Consider the following 15,175-nt stretch of genomic DNA (forward strand, 5'->3'; position numbering starts at 1 on the left):
TAGTTTCTGGAGAAATAAATCCTTTGGTTACTGAACAGTATTTAATTCCATTGTGGGCCAAGAAAACATGTATGATTATATTTATTGAGATTTGAGATTTGTTTTATGGCCCAGAATATGCTCTTTTTTGGTTAAGTGTTCTCTGTGTTTTTGAAAATAATTTTTATTCTGCTTTGGTTAGATGGAATATTCCCTGAATGTCAGAGACAATTAATGATATTATTTAAGGTTTTCTATATGGATATTGAGGTTTTTCCCTACTTCAGTTAATGAAAGAGCATAGATGTGGACTTGTTATTACTCTTTCAGTTTTAATAATTTTTCTTTGATGCATTTTGAAGTTCTTTTTTACATGCAGAAATATTTAGGATTGTATGTTGTATGTCTGCTTAATGAATATCCTATATCTCCATGTATGTCTTTTATTATAAAATGGCCCTCTTTGTTCCTGATGAAATTCTCTGCTCTGAAATCTACTTTGTCTGATACTGGTATGTGTGTTTATGTGTATATGTGTGTATATACATACATACACAGACACACATATATACCCATACGTGTATATATATAATTTTCCACCAGTTCTGTCTTTTTGTTTAAGTGGGTTTCTTGTAGAAAAGATAGGGTTGGATCTTAACTCTTTAATCTGACAGTATGCTTTTTATTTAGTAGTGTTTAGTTTCTTCATACTTAATGTGAGTATTGATTCTGTTTGGGCTTAAATCAACCATCTTTCTATTTGTTTTTTGTTTATCCTACCTGTTCATGGTCTCTTTTCCCTAGTTTTTGCCTTATTTTGGATTAATTGGCAATATCTTAGTTTTTTTTTTTTTTTCCTTTTGGCTTACTAGCTGTAATGCTCTGTTTTGCATTTTTAGACTGTAGGGTCACTGTAGGGTTTATAGTAGTTATCTTTAACTTATTACACTGCCTTTGTGTCATATCCATTCTGTTTCTAATTTATACAGTAGTGGAGTTGAATGTCTCCTTTTATAGCCTGTTTGTAACTGTCACATCCAGTAACTGTACTGCCATCTTGGTTATTACCACCCAGAATACTTTGCTATTTTGCTTTAAAAAGGTAATAATCTTTTCTAAGTAACCTTTTATATGTAAAAAAAAAATACACAGTTGACCATTTCTTTTTTGTTGTTGTTCATTTCTTTTATGTAGATCCACGTTTCTGGTGTAACTTTCTTTTCACATTTCTGATAGTTTAGATTTGTTATTTTGGGGTTTTTTTCTGTGCCTAAAAATGTCTTTACAAAGATATCTTTGCTGAGTATGAACTTCTGTACTTATAGTTTTCTTCATTCAGTACTGATTTTTGCATTGCAATATTTCTTACTGGAAGTCTGATATCTTTCTTCTTCTTTATATAAGGTTCCTTCATTTTCTGACTGCTTTTAAGATTTTTTTCTGTTTATCATTGTTTTTAAGCAATTTATTTTTTTAAACCATTTTCTTCTTTTAATTCCATTTATTTCTGTTTGGCTGTGCTGGTCTTTGTTGCTGCACAGGCTTGTCTCCAGTTGGGAGAGCGGGGCTGCTCTTCACTGGAGTGCACTAGCTTCTCGTTGTGGCGGCTTCTCTTGTAGTGACGGGGCTCTGGGACGCCCGGGCCTCGGTAGGTGCAGCACGCAGGCTCAGTAGTGGCAGTTTCCAGGCTCTGAAGCTCAGGCTTAGAAGTTGTGGTCGTGCATGGGCTTAGTTGCTCCGCAGCACCTGGGATCTTCCCTGCCCAGGGATCAAACCTGTGTCTCCTGAATTGGCAGGTGAATTCTTTACCACTGAGCAACAGAGGAAGCCCTAAACAGTTTATGATGTAACTTGGTGTGTAGTTTTCATTGCGTTTCTTGGATCTGTGAGTTTATAGTTTTCATTAAGAACATTTCGGCAATTACTTCCTCAAAAGGACTCTCATGTCTCTATTTTTCAGAAGCCCCGGTTTGACGTGTATTAGGCTATTTGAAGTTGTCTGACAGCACTGATTCTCTGTTGCTTTTGTTCTGGTCTTTTTATCATTTTATCATTTTGGATTGTTTCTTTTGCTATATCTTCAAGTTCATTTGCCGTTTCTGCAGTGTACTTTTTGGTTCAGATACTTTACTTTTTCATTTTCAGAAGTTTGATATGGACGTAACCTTCCATGTCTCTCTTTGACATGCTGTGTTCCACTCTACTTGAGCAAATGAAGTATCATTACAGTAACATAGTCACCAAGTCGTGTTCAGCTCTTTGCAACCCCATGGACTACAGCACACCAGGCTTCCCTCTCCTTCACTGTCTCTCAGAGTTTGCCCACATTCATGTCCGCTGAATCAGTGATGCCATCTAACCATCACATCCTCTGCCGCCCCCTTCTCTCCTCCTGCCCTCCATCTTTCCTAGCGTCAGTCTTTTCCAGTGAGACAGCTCTTCATATCACATGGTCAAAGTATTAGAGCTTCAGCTTCATCAACATTCCTTTCAGTGAATGTTCAGGGTTGATTTCCTTTAAGATTGGCTGGTTTGATCTCCTTACAATCCAAGGGACTCTCGAGAGTCTGCTCCAGCACCACATTCGAAAGCAACCATTTTTTGACACTCCAGTCTTTTTTTATGGTCCAACTCTCGCATCCATACATGACTACTAGAAAAACCATAGTTTGACCATATGGACCTTTGTTGGCAAAGTGATGTTTCAGCTTTTTAATATGCTGTCTACGTTTGTCATAGCTTTTCTTCCAAGGGGCAAGTGTCTTTTAATTTTGTGGCTGCAGTCACCGTCCTCAGTGATTTTGGAATGCCATTTTTATAATTAAATTTAGTTATCTGTGTAATTTTCAGGCTGGTTTTTATTTGTTGACTTTGCTCTTCATTACAAGCTGTATTTTCCATACTGGTATGCCTGCCAATTTCTTACTAGCTGTTAGATATTGTAAATTTTACCTTGATGGGAGCTGGATATGTTGTATTTTTTTTTGTAATTCTTGCTATTCTTAGACATAGGTGAGTTATTTGAAGAGAAGCTTTTCAAAGTTTGCTTTTAGGCTTTATTGAGATTAGAATGGCTTTTTTAGCCTTATGGCCAGCTTCCGCCCCCCGCCCCCCCCCCCCCCCCATACTGTGTAGTAAAAATCTTATAATTTTAGTCAAGGATTATAATGTTTTTTCCACACGATTGGTAGTAATACCACCCCACCCTGCCCCCTAGAGGAATTTAATCAAATACATGTGCTGATCAGTGCTCTGCTGAAGACAGAAATGGAAGCAAACCTCTGCAGATCTCCAGAGTTCAATCTCAGTATAGCTTTCTCCTTTATTTTTTTATGTCCTGTGAACTCTTATGTGCCTTCACTTCCCTAAACTCTCAACTCTGCCCCAGCTGTGTCTCCAGTTCAGTAGACTGCTGGCCTCTGCTGGCCTACACTGGAAACTCTTCCCAGGCAGAAAAACTGGGCCAGTCCTAGACTTCACATTGTTTCATCTCTCTTAGAAATTAAGTATCCTAAATTGCCTGTTGTTAACTGTCTGGAAAACCATTGTTTCATCTTATTTTTCCCCAGGGATTAAGGCAGTAGGGTAAGTCTGGTCACTGTTACTGTGTCTTGGCCTGAGTTTATGGTACTTAATCCAAAATTTATCTATCAGTATTTTTATTTTCAGCAGAGACATTACTTTGCCAACAAAGGTCTGTCTAATCAAGGCTATGCTTTTTCCAGTAGTCATGTATGGATGTGAGAGTTGGACTGTAAAGAAAGCTGAGTGCCAAAGAATTGATGCTCTTGAACTGTGGTGTTGGAGAAGACTGTGTGAGAGTCCCTTGGACTGCAAGGAGATCCAGCCAGTCCATCCTAAAGGAGATCAGTCCTGGGTGTTCATTGGAAGGACTGATGCTAAAGCTGAAACTCCAGTACTTTGGCCACCTGATAGGAAGAGCTGACTCATTTGAAAAGACCCTGATGCTGGGAAAGATTGAAGGCGGGAGGAAAAGGGGACGACAGGATGAGATGGTTGGACGGCATCACCAACTCAATGGACATATTTTGGATGGACTCTGGGAGTTGGTGATGGGCAGGGAGGCCTGGCATGCTGTGGTTCATAGAGTCGCAAAGAGTTGGAAATGACTGAGCAAATGAACTGAACTGATTTTTATTTTCAGCATTTTTGTTTTGTTCCCGTTTTGTTTTGTTAATTATTTTTTTAAGCAGGCTTTTCCCCTTCTCATTTCTCCTCAGCCCTGCAGTCCTCTTTTTCAGCTTGTTCTGTTCTTTTCTGTTTGAACTCTCCTTTTTGCTTCAGGTGAACCAATTTTCGGGAATTTCCTTTTCTTACTGACTTATGTTTTATTTCAGATTGGATTTTTCAAATGCTTTTTATTTTTTTTTGGTTGGGGCATGTTTTTTTATTTTTTGCTAAAGTGTGTTTGTGTTGTTGCTATGCCATTTATTTTTGAAGTTTTGTATAAATACTGATCCTACCTTATATGGGTTACTGTAGTGTGTCTGACTTCTACAATACTCCCTTCCTGTGTTATCTGGTGGATGGTGGAGCTCACCCTAGATTAAGGTCAATTGTTACTAGAATACTTTGACTTTGCCTTTCTGAGATATTGTTAAATTCCATTACCGGTATTTGCCTCACGTGTTCGGGAAGATACCTTTTCCCCTGGGATCTACTACTAGTTTAGTGTGGAATTCTGTTAGAGAACGCTAGCTCACCCCACTTGTTCTTTTAATCCTATTTTGCCTAATTCTAATAGGAACTTTTACTTGGTGGTTATCACCACCACCAAGTCAGAAGAGGGAAAAGGTGAAAATACCAATTTACTTCTTTCCCTTCTCTGAATTATCTGAGAAACCTCAGACTTTTGTGAATTCAGCCTGATTTCTGGGGGTTAAAAGGTAGGAGTTGGAGATCCACTTATAATTAATGAATATTCCATTTCTTTTCTCAGCTAAACTTTGGGTCTTGTTGCTACTTTTTTTCCCTTTTTAACTGAATTTACTCATTTTGCTTGATATGAAGGGCACTTTTTTTTTGCTTTATTTTGCTTCATTTTTACCCAGAAGTTACCATGGTTTATAGTTTATAGATAACTTACGAACCAGATCACTTTTTAATCAATTTAACTTCATCCTTTTTTGAGTAGATAGAATGTAAATGTTCACTGTATCTTTTAAACTGTACTGATTTGTAACCTTCTTTTTCCAGATACCGTGTTTGTGTGGCAGTGCCCCGTGTTTGCTGTGCCGATGCTGTCCTAGTGGAAATAACTCCACTGTAACCAGGTTGATCTATGCGCTTTTCCTGCTTGTTGGAGTGTGTGTAGCTTGTGTAATGCTGATACCTGGAATGGAAGAACAGCTGAATAAGGTAAGTCCTTTTTTTTTTTTTTTAATGATTAACTGAACCTTTAGTGTGTGTGCCTACTAAGTCACTTCAGTTGTGTGATGCTATGGACCGTGATCTGTCAGGCCTTCTGCCCAGGGGATTCTCTGGGCAAGAATACTGGAGTGGGCGGCCTGCCCTCCTCCAGGGGATCTTGCCGACCTGCCTCTCTTAGGTCTCCTGCATTGGCAGGCAGATTCTTTACTGCTAGTGCCACCTGGGAAGCTTGAACCTTTAGTATGTTTATGCATAAAATTGCTTCCAGTGTGTTGGAAACAGAATACTGTAAAAAGGAAGATGATACTTAATCCCAGTTTTAGTAGTTCATAATTATTTAGGAAAGACAAACACTAAAAGTGGTTTATGAGATTGTGATGGTGGTGCAGAAAAGTGTGCTGTGATAATAAGTGGAAATGGATAATTTCCAGCCAGGGAAATGTCAGAATTGCTGTGGGTCTCGTGGAAAAAGTGGCATTCTAAGAATCAAGAAATTTTTATATACAGAAATTGAAAAACAGGAAGCAGAATGAGGATAAAAGCTTTTTGAGCCAAGTATGTATGCCTTAGGAAGATTTATTTGATAATTAGGAAAAAAGGCAAGCAGTTAAGTGTGGAGGCTGTTAAAATGATGTAATCAAGAAGGACATCGAGCGCCTGAAATAGATTCCTTGAACATAGAATTGACTGGATCTGGATTTAAATATAGGCAGTGATAGAATAATAAACGAGGTTCTGATCCTAGATAACTGAGAGGAAACTGTTGCTGTTAACTAAGAAAAAGGAAAAAAAGGTATTTTATTAAACTTATCACCTGCCCTGCCCTCCGCCCTCCTCCTGTGCCCCCGCACCAGGGAGTCAGGTTGTGAAAGAAGATGGGGAGAATATAATCTAGTTCAGTTCATAGCATGTTGTCTTGGCGGTACGTCACTACGTTTGTATCTCTGTATGTGTCCAACAGGAAGTGAAAAATTCGAGTGTGTCAGTCAAACCAGGGATAGAGATGAAGTTCAAACTGTGGCAGCATATGCTGAAGAGGAGGACGATTTGGAGTGAGCAGAGCTAGAACTTTGACAGAAGGGGGTTGGTGGAGAAAGGGAAGCTCTAAAGGAACAGTGAAAGAAGCGAACCAAAAACATGTTTTGTAGATCTTAGGAGCAGAGCTTTGAGAATGACAGGATAATAATGTCTGTAAAAATGGTGTAAAGGAGTGTGAGGATTAAGTAGTAGCCATTGGATTTGACAACCAGTATATGTCTAGTGTCTGAAAAAAGCTGTAGTTTTAAGAATGCTGGACCTAGGAGGTTTGGGAGGGAAAGTTATATGGCTATGAGGAAACATATCCAGTGAGTATAAACTGCTAATTTGAGGATCTTTGTGATGAAGATGGCAAGTGTTAGAGGGAGGCTGAGTTTAAAACATTTTTAGAATGGAGAGATTTAATCATTTGCTTTTTGAGAAGTCATAAGGGATCTAACTCGTAAGAGATGAGAGAGAATGTGATCCAGAGACAGCATATAAAAGTTAGTTTTCCTCCAAGGAAAGATGAATGACAGTAGAAAATTTGAGATTGAGAAAGTATTTATGTTAGATAACTTGCATTTTAAACCATGATTATCTGCTTTTGACTTTGGGGTAAAGAAAAATCATGCAAGTTTGGAAAATGAGCTTTATCACAGTTGTGAACGTAGCATTGTACATGCCATAAATAGATGCTCAGTTAATTTTACTTAAGTCCTGGGTATAAGCAAAATGGTTTTGTCATGGAACCAGTTGACTTCTTATGAATGGTTTTAGTTGAAACTATTAGTTTGTTTCACTCATTTATTTCACTTAAAAATAATTTGAAAATACTTGCTTGTACTCTGTTTTCAGTGTGATTTTCTGAAATGGTCTTCAGTCTTTATCAAGATTTTAAGTTAGAAAAATAAAAATACAGCCAACCCTTTTGCTGTTACTCCAATTCTCTCTGATAGCTCAGTTGGTAAAGAATCCACCTGCAGTGCAGGAGACCCTGGTTCAATTCCTGGGTCTGGAAGATTCACTGGAGAAGGGATAGGCTACCCACTCCAGTATTCTTAGGCTTCCCTGTGGCTCAGCTGGTAAAGAATCCATCTGTAGTGTGGGAGACCTGGGTTCTAGCCCTGGGTTGGGAAGATCCCCTGGAGAAGGGAAAGGCTACCCACTCCAGTATGCTGGTCTAGAGAATTCCATGGACAGTCCGTGGGGTCACGAAGAGTCAGACGCAACTGAGCGACTTTCACTTTCACTTTACTTTCAGATCTATCCATTATCAAAAATAATATTTGTAGAATCAGGGACCAGATCTCAGAATGAATTTAATAGCATTGGCTTTGAAAAGCCATCATTGTTCTCTTTAGTATTTAGAAACTGATTGAATTACTCTGTAATTCTTTAAAGTTTTATTGATTGTGTTTTTCTTTTATACATGTGATTCAGCATATCACAGTGAAATGTAAGTTCTAAAAAAAACTTAGAATAAACTTGAATAAGTCTGCAAGTTAAAATAAGCATTCACTTTAGGATTGGCATTTGTAGTTTATCCTGTGTGCATATAAAGTGAAAAAAGGGTTAAACTTCTGTTTATGAAAGCGTGTAGACTTACCATGATTACATTTCAGCATAAACTGTAAAAAGTGAACGTCAATTTTCTGAACCTTAAGCTATTTAATTGCACAGAATTGTCATTTTTCCTTGAAAAAATTCTAGATTAGAAATTCTTGTTTTTTTCAGATTCCTGGATTTTGTGAGAATGAGAAAGGAATGGTCCCTTGTAGTATTCTGGTTGGCTATAAAGCTGTATACCGTTTGTGCTTTGGCTTGGCTATGTTCTATCTTCTTCTCTCTCTCTTAATGATCAAAGTGAAGAGCAGCAGTGATCCTAGAGCTGCAGTACACAATGGGTAAGTATTTTAATAACCTTCATTTTAAAGTCTGGGTAGTCTCTTCTCAGTAATTTTGAGTCTGTCTAAAGAAAGTTTAAAATAAACTTGAACAATCTGCAGAATTATTTTGTTCATGAATGACAAAGTAAGAAAATCCTCTTGTCTCTACCAGAGAATGTCAGAATTTAGAAATATAAATACTAAATAGTAGATTTGAGTCACTTACTGCTGTGCATAATATTTAGTAAAGTTTACCCTTGTGAACAAACAGGTGTAAACTGTGCAGGTCCACTTAGAGATTTTTTCCCAACAGTTAATAACTATGGTATTAACACACTCCATGATCTCTGATTCACTGAATTCACAAATGAGGAACCTCTGATACAGAGGGCTGACTGTAAGTTAGAGGTGGATTTTCAGCCATGCAGAGAGCTGGAGTCCCTAACCCTAGCATTGTTCAAGGTTCAACCATGTTTTCATCCTGAAAAGATTTATCACATTTGTGACTAATGAGCTTATTTTTCCTCCTCTTAGCCTTCTGTAGGCCAATCTCACTACATAAAACTGAACTCAGTTCTTTACATGTGCAGTGCAGCCAAAGTGAAAAACTTTATTGCTTTGAAACAAGGTGGTTGATTTTCTAAACGTTATAATGGACAACCTAGACACTTCAAGGTTCCTTTTTGTCAGTCGCCTTTAATACAGAGCAATGCATCTCATACTCAGTATTGAATGTTTTGAATTTTATCACTGTTCCACCCCATAAATAAAAATAGCTTTAAGTATCTGATATTGCTTATCTATTAACATACACTATCAAAGATGGGAAGAATCAAATAAAATATTAATGAAAAATGATGTTTTGTGCCAGGTTGATTTTTTTTTTTTTTAATTCTCTTAGTCATAGGTTGTTTTGATTATTAATTTTAATTTTTTTGCACTGTTAAAACATCTTTATTAAATGTATTTTTAAACAACTCTCAAAATACATTACAGGATGACTATCACAGTCATTTCCTGTGATAACATTCTTCTCAAAGTATGTACTAAGCACTCTTACATCATGCTAATGGTTTTTTTTTTTTTTTGCAATATAATTGATGATATTGTGTTAGGTTTAAAGTGTACAAAATGTTAATTTCATATGTATTATATATTACAATATGATTACCATCATATATTAGCTAACACTTCTGTCACGTCACATATATTTCTTAGTTGTGATGAGAACAATTAAGATCTCTTAGCAACTTTAAAGTACATTTTTTTTTTCAGATTCCACATTTTGGTAATATAATATTTTTTTAAATTTGGATTATCTCTTTTTAGCAAATTCCCTGAAGGTCCATCAGGATCATGTTGTTGCAAATGATAGGATTTCCTTATTTTTCGTGGCTGAATAATATTCCATTGTGTCTCTGTACTATGGTCTCTCTATTCGTCTGTTGATGCACACTTAGGTTGTTTCTGTATCTGCAGGTTAGGAATATTCTGCCGTAAACATGGATGAGCAGATACCTTTTCAGTGCCCTGTTTTCCCTTTCTTTGGATATATACCTAGAAGTAGGATTGCCAGACTGTATGGCGGTTCCATTTTTGTATTTTTTCAGGAACCTTCATATTGTTTTCCATAGTGGCTGAATTAGTGTACATGCCCATTAGCAGTGCCTAAGAATTCCTATTTCACCACGCTGTGACCAACGTTTGTTGTTTCTTACCATCTTGGTGGCCATTCTATGGTTTTGATTTACATTTCTCTGATGATTAATGATGTTTAGCACCTTTTCATATGCATGTTTGCCATTTGTATGCCTTCTTTGGAAAAATATTTAGTTTTGTCCATTTTTAATTGTTTTTTGTAAATTATTGAGTTGTATGGGTTCTTTATATAGTTAATTTGATATTAACCACATTTTGATACTTGGTTTGCAAATATTTTCTCCTATAGGTTGTCTCTTCATTTTGTTGATTGTTCTGTTTTTTCTGTGGAAGGTCTTTTGTCTGAAGTATTCCCACTGGTTTGATTTTTACCCTTGTTGTTTGTACTTTTGTTGTCTCCCCCAGAAACTCATTGCCTAGACTAATGTCAGGGAGTTTCTTCCTTATTTCCTTCTTCCCAGTATCAGTATCTTCCAAGTAACTTTTATGGTATCAGATCTTAACTCACTGACTAGGGGATTTTTGCTGGAAACATAGGCCTGTGCCTGGCAATTTTTATTTTTGTTGACCTGATATTTAATTAACACTTTGCAGATTATTACATTCAGTAGTTACACCTGACGTGTAAAAAAGCATCATGCATTTCATTTTCACTTTGCATGTCAGAATCAATCACTAAGGTTTATTTTGTCTTTTTGTTGGTCTAATATTCATATTGTCTGAGTCAGAACTATATTCTGAAGAACTGTCATCTTCTGAGATACTAGTATTTATGTTGCTTGGACAGTCAGAGAAAGTATCTGCATAAAAGTCACCAAAAAATTCTTCTTTGTTCAAAATTTCGTTATGCATCATTTTTGAAAATTTTTTGGATATAAGCTTGTGTTTATAACATAGACAAAATTGGAGCAGAACCCTAACAGGGAAATGTGAATGAAAACAACAATCATAAGTCTGTAATGAGCCTTTATCAGTTTTAAGCTCTAACTAAACACTGTGATGTTAATTGTATGGCTCTCTAAAAGCATATGATTCATCTCCTAGTCAATAACACTCGGGTAACAAAAGACATGTTAATACATGTCCAGTCAATAATGTGTTGCTGATGCTGCTAAGTCACTTCAGTTGTGTCCAACTCTGTGTGACCCCATAGACAGCAGCCCACCAGGCTCCCCCGTCCCTGGGATTCTCCAGGCAGGAACACCGGAGTGGGTTGCCATTTCCTTCTCCAGTGAATGAAAGTGAAAGTGAAGTCGCTCAGTTGTGTCCAGCCCTTAGAGACCCCATGGACTGCAGCCTTCCAGGCTCCTCCATCCATGGGATTTTCCAGGCAAGAGTACTGGAGTGGGGTGCCGTTGCCTTCTCCAATAATGTGTTAAGTGTCTTCCATTCAGTTTGAGTTGATTCTGTGAATGGTGTAAGAAAGGAGTCTGGTTTCATTTTTCTGTATGTGGTTATTAATGGCTTTCCCGAAACTGTTGGAGAAACTGTCGTTTCCTACTGAATATTCTTGACTCCCTTGTCAAATATTAGTTGATCCGAAATGCAAGGGTTTATTACTCTTCTGTTCCATTGCTGCTGCTAAGTCGCTTCAGTCATGTCCAACTCTGTGCAACCACATAGACAGCAGCCCACCAGGCTCCCCCGTCCCTGGGATTCTCCAGGCGAGAACACTGGAGTGGGTTGCCATTTCCTTCTCCAGTGCATGAAAGTGAAGTTGTTCAGTCATGTCCAACTCTTTGAGACCCCATGGACTGCAGCCCACCAGGTCCGTCCATGGGATTTTCCAGGCAAGAGGACTGGAGTGGGTTGCCATTGCCTTCTCTGCTGTTCCATTGATCTGTGTGTCTATTTTTTATGTTATTACTGTTTTAATTAGTATAGCTTTGTAGTATAGTTTGAAAGGAGTAAGTGTGATATTTCCAGTTTTATTCTTCCTTCTCATGACTGATTTGGCTATTTGGGGTCTTTCGAAGTTACATACAAACTTTAGGATATTTTTTTCCTGAGTTTTTGTAAATGACATTGAAATTTTTATAGGGAGTACTTTGAATTGAAAGGTGGCTTTGACTGTTATGGACATTTTAACTATTTTTCACATCCACAAATGTGATTCCATTTGTCTTTTTCAGTTTGTTTTATTCATCCAGCCACTGGCTTTTGGTTAGCAAATTCACTCCATTAGCATAATTATTGATTTGTAAGGACTTGTTAATGCCGTATGTTAGTCATTGTTGTCTGGTTGGTTATATTTTCATCGTTTCTTTTTTCTCTGTTAACACCTATGTAAATTGGTGATTTTCTTTGTAAACTAGTGGTATATTCTGCTTCTCTATCTTATCTACTCTAGCTTTTTGCTTTGTGGTTACCATGAGGGTTACATAAAACATGTTATAGATAAAAGTTAATTTTAAGCTGATAGCAACTTTAAATGCATAAAATAGCCCTACATATTTATTCCTTTTATTTTTTTGATGTCACAATTTACCTTTTATAATACTCATTGTGTTTTAATACTTTTTAAAATCTTTTTACTACAGTTCACTTAACACACCACCCTGTTAAAGAATTAGACTTTTATGAATCTGTGTATTTACTTTTACCAGTGTGTTGTATGCTTTTGTAGGCTTTCATGTTATTAATTAATGTCTTTTCATTTCAGTCTGAAGAATTCCTTTTACCATTTTTTACAAGACAGGTTAGTGGTGGTGAATTCTTTGGATTTAGGGAAAAGCCTTATTTCTCTTTCATATCTGAAGGATAACTTTGCTGGACAGAGTAATCTTGGCTGGTGGTTTTTTCCTTTCAACACTTTGAGTATGTCACTCAAAGTCACTCTGCTCTCTCTTGGCCTATAGATTTTCTAAGAAATCCACTGAGAGCCTAATGGAAATTACTTTGTAGATCAGAATCTCTTGCTTTGGACCCCTCTGGCTACTTTTAGCATTTTCTTGTATTTGATTTTTGACAGTTTTATCCTAAAGGTTTTTTTTGCATTGAGATGATGATCCTGTGATCTTACTAGCTTTGTGAACTTTGATGTTCATGTCCAGATTTAGGAAGTTCTCAGATATTATTTCTTTAAATTAACTTTCTGCCCCCTTCTCTTCTTCTGAAACCCTGATCATTCTAATATTTAAATTCCATATATTACTGAGGCTTTCTTCCCTCTTTTTCATTTTTTTCTCAGTTCACCCCTGATTGGGTTATATCAAAATGCCTGTCCAGTTTTTCTGTCTTCCATTTGATCTACCCTTCTGGAGATCTCTGGGCTTCCGTTGTGGCTCAGCTGGTAAAGAATCCGCCTGCAATGTGGGAGACCTGGGTTCGATCTCTGGGTTGGGAAGATCCCCTGGAGAAGGGGAAGGCTACTCACTCTAGTATTCTGGCTCAGAGAATTCCATGGACTATACAGTCCATGTGGTCGCATGGAGTCGGACACGACTGAGCGACTTTTACTTTCACTTCTAAAGATCTCTATTACTTTTTTTTTTTTTTTCCATTTCTTTTCTTGAATTCTTAAGCTTCAGAATATATTTGGTTCTTTTCTATGATTTCTATCTCTTGGTTAAATTTAGTGGTTTTTGCTTGTTTTCATTGAATTATTTTTGTATTTTCTTGTAGCTCATTGAGTTTCCTCAGAACAACTATCTTGAATTCTTTATCTGCTAGATTGCAAGATTTTTATGCCTTTATGATCAGTCATTGTAGGATTATCGTTATCTTCTGGTGGTGAAATGTTCATATTCCTTATAGTTTTGCATTGCTGCTTTCATATATGAAGTAGCAGACACCTCAAATTTTTGCTAGTTGTCTTCAGCTGGAGTTATTAATCTGTTACTTTGGGTTTTTTTTTTTTTTGGATTCTGGACACCTCCTTTGCACTTCCTACTCTTTCTGTGTTAGAATTCTTCAGATATTATGTCTTTTCTGGTTGTTTCAGTTCATCTGACTTGCTACTGGAAATCTGTTTTCCAGACTTTTGTGTTTTCAAAAGCTATTCCTTTGTACAGTGTACCTTATTTACACTTCCATATATTATCTCACTCATTTAAGTAAACCTGTGAGATGCATCTAATATTCTCATTTATTAGAATGAATTAAAATAGCCATGCCTCCCTGGTGGCTCAGTGGTGAAGAATCTGCCTGCCAGTGTAGGAGATGTGGGTTTGATCCCTGGATGAGGAGGATCCCCTGGGGAAGGAAATGGCAACCCCTTGCATATTCTTGCCTGGAAAATGCCATGAACAGAGGTGTCTGGTAGGCTGCAGTCCATAGGGTTGTAGAAAGAGCTGGACACTGAGTGACCAGACAACAACACAACAAAATAATTGACATGTGGTGTCTTCTCGTTTTCAGGATATCCTCAGGTGGAATAGAGTAGTCACAATAAAGTGTAGCTATTTTTTAAGAGCAGCTCTCAAAAGATTTCATATACGAAACCACTTGTAATGAATTATTTACTAATAAAAATAATTTGTTTTAGATTCTGGTTCTTTAAATTTGCTGCAGCAATTGCAATTATTATTGGGGCCTTCTTCATTCCAGAAGGAACTTTTACAACTGGTAAGAAATCTTTTTTTTCTTTGTGTGATGTTGATATTTTATAAGGAAATTAAAAATAATTGTTGCCTGGAACTGTAACTATTTGTTTTGTGTTTTCCTTCCTCAGTCAAGACATCTATGTAATATTTTATTTTTCTTTCAGTGTATTGATTGTGGAAACAATAAAAAGTGAAGCAGTCACTCACTTGTGATTTTTTTTAAAATTTTTTTCTCCTTTCAGTGTGGTTTTATGTAGGCATGGCAGGTGCCTTTTGCTTCATTCTCATACAGCTAGTCTTACTCATTGATTTTGCCCATTCGTGGAATGAATCATGGGTTGAAAAAATGGAAGAGGGGAACTCCAGATGCTGGTATGCGGGTAAGTTTTTGTCTCACAGAACATCTTCCAGAGAGTTGAACTTTGAAAGTGAGAGCAGGTAGTAGGCTGTGGGGAAGTCACGATTTTTATGGTAGAGTTTACTGTGGAGAGGTTTTTTAGTTTAAGTTTGTGAGTGGCATCCTGTCACACCGTATGTTGCATGTCAACTAGGAACATACCCAAGAACGAGGCAATCATCCAAAAGACTGGGAATGGCTAAAATAGAATTTCCAAAGCATACTGCTGAGTATATGTATATTTTATAGCCTGATTTCCTGGGAGGCTTCTAAGTAAAAGGGTAAAAAGTAAAATATTA

General features: G+C 37.0%; 1 protein-coding gene across 1 annotated transcript in view; it reads left to right on the forward strand.

Annotated features, from left to right (window-relative positions):
• SERINC1 (serine incorporator 1) overlaps positions 1-15,175 on the forward strand; it is a 34,643-nt gene that overhangs the window by 12,703 nt on the left and 6,765 nt on the right. Inside the window, exons 2-5 of the mRNA XM_052645499.1 lie at positions 5,197-5,358; positions 8,125-8,294; positions 14,422-14,501; positions 14,722-14,859. Coding sequence (XP_052501459.1) covers positions 5,197-5,358; positions 8,125-8,294; positions 14,422-14,501; positions 14,722-14,859 — 550 coding nt within the window. The remainder of the gene's footprint in view (positions 1-5,196; positions 5,359-8,124; positions 8,295-14,421; positions 14,502-14,721; positions 14,860-15,175) is intronic.

The sequence above is a fragment of the Budorcas taxicolor genome, chromosome 9 (assembly GCF_023091745.1).
Source record: "Budorcas taxicolor isolate Tak-1 chromosome 9, Takin1.1, whole genome shotgun sequence".
Taxonomy (NCBI): Eukaryota; Metazoa; Chordata; class Mammalia; order Artiodactyla; family Bovidae; genus Budorcas; species Budorcas taxicolor.